Source organism: Branchiostoma floridae, chromosome 4 (assembly GCF_000003815.2).
Source record: "Branchiostoma floridae strain S238N-H82 chromosome 4, Bfl_VNyyK, whole genome shotgun sequence".
In the NCBI taxonomy this organism is placed as follows: Eukaryota; Metazoa; Chordata; class Leptocardii; order Amphioxiformes; family Branchiostomatidae; genus Branchiostoma; species Branchiostoma floridae.
The window spans coordinates 2,644,188-2,650,658 of record NC_049982.1 but is presented as its reverse complement, the minus strand read 5'-3'; the positions used below and the strand labels follow the sequence as shown (position 1 = coordinate 2,650,658).

Sequence of the window (6,471 nt, the reverse complement as noted above, 5' to 3'; positions counted from 1 at the left end):
TTCCAGTATACCCCGGTGCGCACTGACAGGTGAAGCTGTTCACTCCGTCTTGGCATGTAGCACCATTCTGACAGGGGGCGCTGCTGCACTCGTCGATATCTGTAACGAGAATTTTGTATTAATGGTAATGTGACAACAACAACAATGTGCAGAAATATTTCAGCGATTTTCAAAATCAATTCTATATTATTGATTATTATCATTTTGACCTACCAGTCACACAGAGAGTTCCGACGTAACCAGGCACACACTGACAGGTGAAGCTGTTTGCTCCGTCCTGACATGTAGCTCCATTACGACAGGGGGCGCTGCTGCACTCGTTGATATCTGGAAGAGTACCAAGACAGCTGAGAAATGTACTATCAGGGCGTCATCTGATGTACATACAGTAGGAATTTGACATAGAGTTAAATACATCCAGCACTACTAGAAATGACAAGCGTTTACATGTGCATAAAGTACTTTAAAAAAGCGCAATATTAATGTCTCATAAAGTGACGTCCGGATATTTGTAGTCAACATAACAAAGACACACACAGAGGCACACACACACACAAAAAAAAAACTTACACACACATACACACACTATCTTAGACACACGCGCGCACACACACACACACACACACCTAGACAAAACCTCAATTTTTCTCTATGGTGTTTTAAATGCTTTCAAGTGCTACTGTTCAGTCCAATCTGCCATGCGCATTCTGACAGGGGAGCTGATGTAATACATTGTTACATATATGCCACCCACCTGTTTCACACAAAGTTCCAGTAAACCCAGGTGCGCACTGACAGGTGAAGCTGTAGAAACCGTCTTGGCATGTTGCGCCATTCTGACAGGGGGCGCTGCTGCACTCGTCAAAATTGATAAGACCTGCATTGCCTATCATACAAACATTTTAAAACATAACATTGATCATAAAATGTTAGGTTTGCAATTCACCTCTAATGTAATTCACCTGTTAATGTTTATTCAAAAGCGTTTTGCTGACATTTTTCAGGGAATTTATTTTTCATAAGATGTTACTATTTGCTGTGAAGCCCTCCTACTTGTCAAGGGGATTCAGCGAGGAACTTAAGTAAAGTAAAAATTGTGTCACAAATTCTTAAGTAGTATTTAAAATACCACAAGGTTATTGCCGTCATGCTTCTGGTTCCGAATCTTCTATTTCCACTTCGAGTCACCGATAATCGGTACTTAAAGCGGTTAAAGGGACTAAAACTATTACATGCACAGGATCTTGTTTGTCTAATATGACTATTTAGGATTAACCAATTCATATCATATTCAATATTCCATAAAGTTTGTGCCCAAAACAAAACCGCCCTCTGTCGATCAACTTCGCCCAATATCATTGACTTCCCTGTTGGCCAAAATCGCTGAAGGATTCATCACACAGTGGACTCTGTCTGACATACTACCTCAGATCGACCCCCAACAGTTTGGATGCCTGAAAGGGAGATCGACTACGCACTGCCTGCTGGACTTAACCAACGATCTGTACAAGGCGTCAGACAAACCGGGAACCCTGTGCTCACTGGTATCTACTGAGTACAGCAAAGCGTTCGATCGGGCAAGCCACACCATCGCTGTAACCCGATTGATGGAGATGGGTCTGCGTCCGTCTCTTACGTCGTGGATCATTGACTTCCTCACGGGGAGACGCCAAGTCGTCCGCTATTAACCCTATTCAGACTGGGGGGGGGGCTTTTGAGGCCTGCGCCAACTTCGATGCCCTATAACGCCAGAACGCCTTACGCTAAAGCCACCAAATTTAGTGAGTTTTCCTAAAATATTGTTGGCAACAATTTTACGAAGTTTGACAAATTTTCCATTTTTTCGTGTTGCCATGGCAACCGTTAGCTGACAGGCAGTTTTGCCAAAAATCACTATTTTTGGTTCTAACAATGTATTTTTCACATTTATTTGCTATATTACTGCTATTTTGTTACATAAATAAAATCTTATATTATTTAGCATATCTTTCATAATTATATATGCATAAATTATGCTAATTTGATGACGGCATCAGCCCAAAATCCAAGATGGCGGACCGTATGGCCAGATCAAGAATAACAAGCTAATTATCCCTCAAAATTTGTAACTACCTGGTATTTTTTCATCGAAAAACATCTAAATGAATGAATTTAGTCTATTTCCATTGCCCTTTGTGATTATTTGTTGCAAAAAAAAGTGGTTTTAAAAATTCAAGATGGTGGATATAATATGGCGGAGCCTAACTCGTATCTTAGATGTGCATGACGTCATTTTATGACGTCATTATGACGACATCGATGTTGCTATTGGCAATACAAGTCGTAATAAACATAATTATTCTGTTATCTGCACTTGTTGTTACATTTTTGTAATATAACTTGAAGTTTTCTGAGAATAACCTTTTTTCATGGGTCCGGCCAATATAATCAAATTGATGACGTCATAATTACGTCATCTTACGTCGACGTAATGTCGAACGTCAAATACTTGTCAGATATTATGTCGATATCATGTCCTTAAAATTTGGTGGCCCTATGGCACGTCGTTCAAGAGTTAGAGGACTTAGAAGCGGAGGGCCTCAAAAGCCCCCCCCCCCCCGGTCCAGGGATGACCAAAAAAGCCCGGTCTGAATAGGGTTAAGGAACCCTCTCCGACAGTGCCACCATAACGTGCGGCCTACCACAGGGAACTCTTCTTGGGCCTCTGATTTTTGTGGCTTACATCAACAGTGCGGCGCGTCAAATCTCAGCCAAAAGATGGAAATTTGTGGACGATTTAAACCTGTTAGAGATCAGAAACCCCACCGTTACACCTTCGTCCTTGCAAAACGACCTTTCTGACCTAGAGAAATGGTCTGGTGAAAACAGTATGGTACTACATCCTGGAAAATGCCAAGTTCTACATGTGAAGTTCAGCAAATCAGTATCCATACTGCCGCCCCTCAAAATCAACAACAACGAACTACGACAGGTTCAAACCATGAAGATTCTTGGCGTCTTGATGCAGTATAACCTGAAGTGGAATGCCCACGTGGACTACATGTACTCTAAATCCAGTCAGCGTTTGTTCTTTCTCATAAAACGCAAACACTTCCACATCGGAATTGAAGACCTTGTGATCGTGTACACCACCTACGTCCGTCCGATCATCGAGTATGCAGCACCCGTGTGGCATCCCGGACTGACAACATCCCTGTCCAACAAACTCGAGAGACTCCAACGCAGAGCAGTGCGGATAATCCTGGGAGCCAACTACACCAGCTATGCTGAAGCCTGCTCACAGCTTGGCCTACCCTCACTTCACCAGAGGCGTGAGAACTTGACACTTAAGTTTGCTAAGTCCCTTCTAACATCCAGCCAGTACCGTCATCTCCTGCCACCGGACAGACAGAGTATTAGTGGCAGACAAACTCGCTCCTCAAACAACTTGGACTTGGTACATTGTAGAACAGAGCGATATAGAAACAGCGCCGTCCCATATATGGCACGCTTGATCAACACATTGCCCATCAATGTATGATGTTGTTGTAAATAGCTCAAATTTACTTTTAACGACGGTGTTGCGTATTATTGTTTTGCATTTTAAATTGTAATAAGTTGTATACTTCGCATTTGCTTATCCTATAATAATTTTTGTGTAAAATAACATACAAAAAGACTGTCAAGCAGTGCAATTCAGCACTTTGGGCTGCAAGACCGCTTTTAATTTGTCATTCTTGTTGAATTGAATGAATAAACCAATCTACAAAGCGCATTCGACGTTAATAACACACCCTTACCTGCACATAGGGCGTACTTGTTGTGGTAGTTTGCTCCATACAGGCCGTAGGTGTGAGTCTGGTAGTCCACTCCCCAGGAGCTGTCAAGGGCAGGCACATAGATAGGCATGTACACAAAGGTGTCATCAAGGGGCTCACACCTGCTGCCGTACCCATCAGTTGACCCACACAGCTTTGCCGAGAGGACGCTGTGGGTACGATAGCTGAAACCGGCGTCGTCAAACGTGATGCAGCCTGGAGTCCAGGCGCTGGTACACCCGTCCGTACCTGAGTGGTAGCACGGGTACCTCATCCCCGCCGCTTCACACGTGGCCTTGACGTTGGCATTGGTCATCTGACCGGAAGCCTGGACCTTAAAGAAACTCCAAGTGTCAACCGTTGTCAGGTATTCTTGGCCTAAAAGGAATGAGGAATACAAATTAATGTTTATCCGGGTTATTAATTCAATTCGATTTTGCATATACTTATATTGTATATACTTCTTTTACATAACAAAAACATGATCTAACTAGAAAGGCCGACATTTGCTTAAGAGCAAATACAGCATATTTCAGCCATACCCCTTCCCACGCAACATTGGACTGTTCCAAATCACCCCTGCGCAAAAATGGAACATCCTCTTAACAGTACATTATCCCCCAAAGTGGACTGGTATTGTGAATTGATTCCAGGTAAAAACAGAGCTTGCTTCTATTTTTCAGAAAATGACAATAATCACACCTTCCATTCAGAAAATTTTCATCATGACTGAAAATTGTTGAATGACTTCATGTAATGTCATTAACAATTTTCAGTACGATAACTAGGTGTAAGTTTAAAAAAGTATAAGCTCCTTGTGATGTGGGTACATTTATTATTGCAGTGAACATTTTTTATTCAAGTAGGGCATACGATTTAATAATTATCAAGCAGGTGCAGGTACTGTAGGAGCGTTTGTTTTCTTCGAGCTGTAAAACTGTTAAACTCTTTTACTTTGTATGCAATCAGCCATCGAGCCTATTCTTATTTTAGTTTAACAACTTCCTGCCAGACCCGGAAGATACGATTGAACCTTGTTCGAGGATTTATTTTCGTCTGTCTGGTCAGTCTGTTCATACCCTGGCGCTGAGAGTGTTTTATTGGGCTGAAACTCTGGCAGTTTAAAGTTACTTACAATTTAAATGTTCAAAGTTTATGTCAAACAACAACAGCACTAGGAACGCATACATTTGCTCTGGAGAAAATACAGCAGTTTTCGCAAGTTCCAGTCCAGTGATAGAAATGTGGCCACTATAGACAGGTGGTCACTATAGAGAAAATGCTGATCTATTGACTAGGAGCCATACGTTACACATGATTTCAGTACACTGATCATTAATCATATAAACATTGCACAGGTAAGCCAATTGTTTAGATGTACAATTAAGTTCAAATAATTCTGAAGAGAAATATTGATGAGAAAATAATCATTCTCGCCACTGTCTAACTTATAATTACGTATCAAAACTAAACGCAGATTTTCTAACTAACGCACCTTTCGCCGACTTCATCAAAGGACCGCCGGCTATCAATCAAACACGGCAGTTGATTAGACTTAGAGTTTCAAACAGTCATGTGCTGTGTGCCAGTTGACAGTGAACTTCATGCTACGTGATGTTTTACATTGCTTGGACCTACTTTCCTACAGCGGTGCTTCTACAAAATATTTAGACTGTAACACTGAGTCCCACATGTTTTATAGAATAGAATTTGACGCAGAACAGCGTTTTTTGCTGGGTATTTTTCTTGAAACATGTCCGTGGGAATATCAGCGAGGCGGCGACGAAGGGATATCAGACCGTCAACAAAAGTCGCACGGCGGCTAACGGCGCAGCGAAGATACTAGCGCTATAAATAAGCGCTTCAACTAAGGATGGCAACCCGTACAATATTTTTGTATACTGTTGAGCTAAGTAAATTTTGTTGTTTATGAGGTTTTAGTTGTCTTTGAAGCTTTGACCCGAAATATTGTAAAGTCAAACTGCTGAAGAGAAGTAAGTGACTGCTACGATTATCGTAGATATGGCCCTAAAAAAACTGATAAAAGAAGCCTTCTCAATAGTCTAAAATGCAAGAGCTTCCGGGGGGGCTTCGCCCACCTGCCAGCAGACCCCCCCCCCCACAGTGGCCCTGCCCCTGGACCCCGCCAGGGACATTCGGCGGCCCCCGGACCCCTGTCCGACGCTTTGAAAAAATCCTGGCGAGAAGTCTGTACGGCCTGAGTCTTCAAGTTAACGTATTGTGTGGTCCCGCTTATGAATATTAATTAGCCTTCGCTTTCCTCTTCGCTGATTGGCTGAACCATTAATTGAATTAACTCTTCCTGCCGGCTAGACGCAGGTGCAGATGTCGGCTCTGTGGGGTGAACGTCCGAAAGGTCATGGCATGGAGAACGAAAGAAAACCAATTTCCCCTAAAAAAAGTGCTGTAATTAAGCCTTTTACAGTACTTTATGCCAAAAATTTTACTTGGATCATTTTACCAACTATCTTATGCCTATCTATACCAAATGTTACTCATACCAGGGTACAGGGGTGCAAAATATACCGTTATAAGACCGTCAACAACAGTCGCACGGAGCTAACAGCGCAGCGAAAATACCATCGCTAGCGTTTCAACTTCGGATAACAAGTTATAAGTACTGTTGAACTCAGTAAACGTAAAGTTTGTTTTT

The 6,471-nt window shown here is 42.2% G+C and overlaps 1 protein-coding gene across 1 annotated transcript in view; it reads right to left on the bottom strand.

The window, feature by feature from the left end:
• Nucleotide 1: 1 nt before the first annotated feature.
• Nucleotides 2–6,471, bottom strand: part of LOC118412991 (fibropellin-1-like) — a gene marked incomplete at its 3' end in the record, with an annotated part of 15,455 nt that continues 8,985 nt past the window's right edge. Inside the window, exons 3-6 of the mRNA XM_035816087.1 lie at nt 3,780–4,175; nt 755–886; nt 214–327; nt 2–99 (exon numbers count right to left, since the gene is read on the bottom strand). Coding sequence (XP_035671980.1) covers nt 2–99; nt 214–327; nt 755–886; nt 3,780–4,175 — 740 coding nt within the window. The remainder of the gene's footprint in view (nt 100–213; nt 328–754; nt 887–3,779; nt 4,176–6,471) is intronic.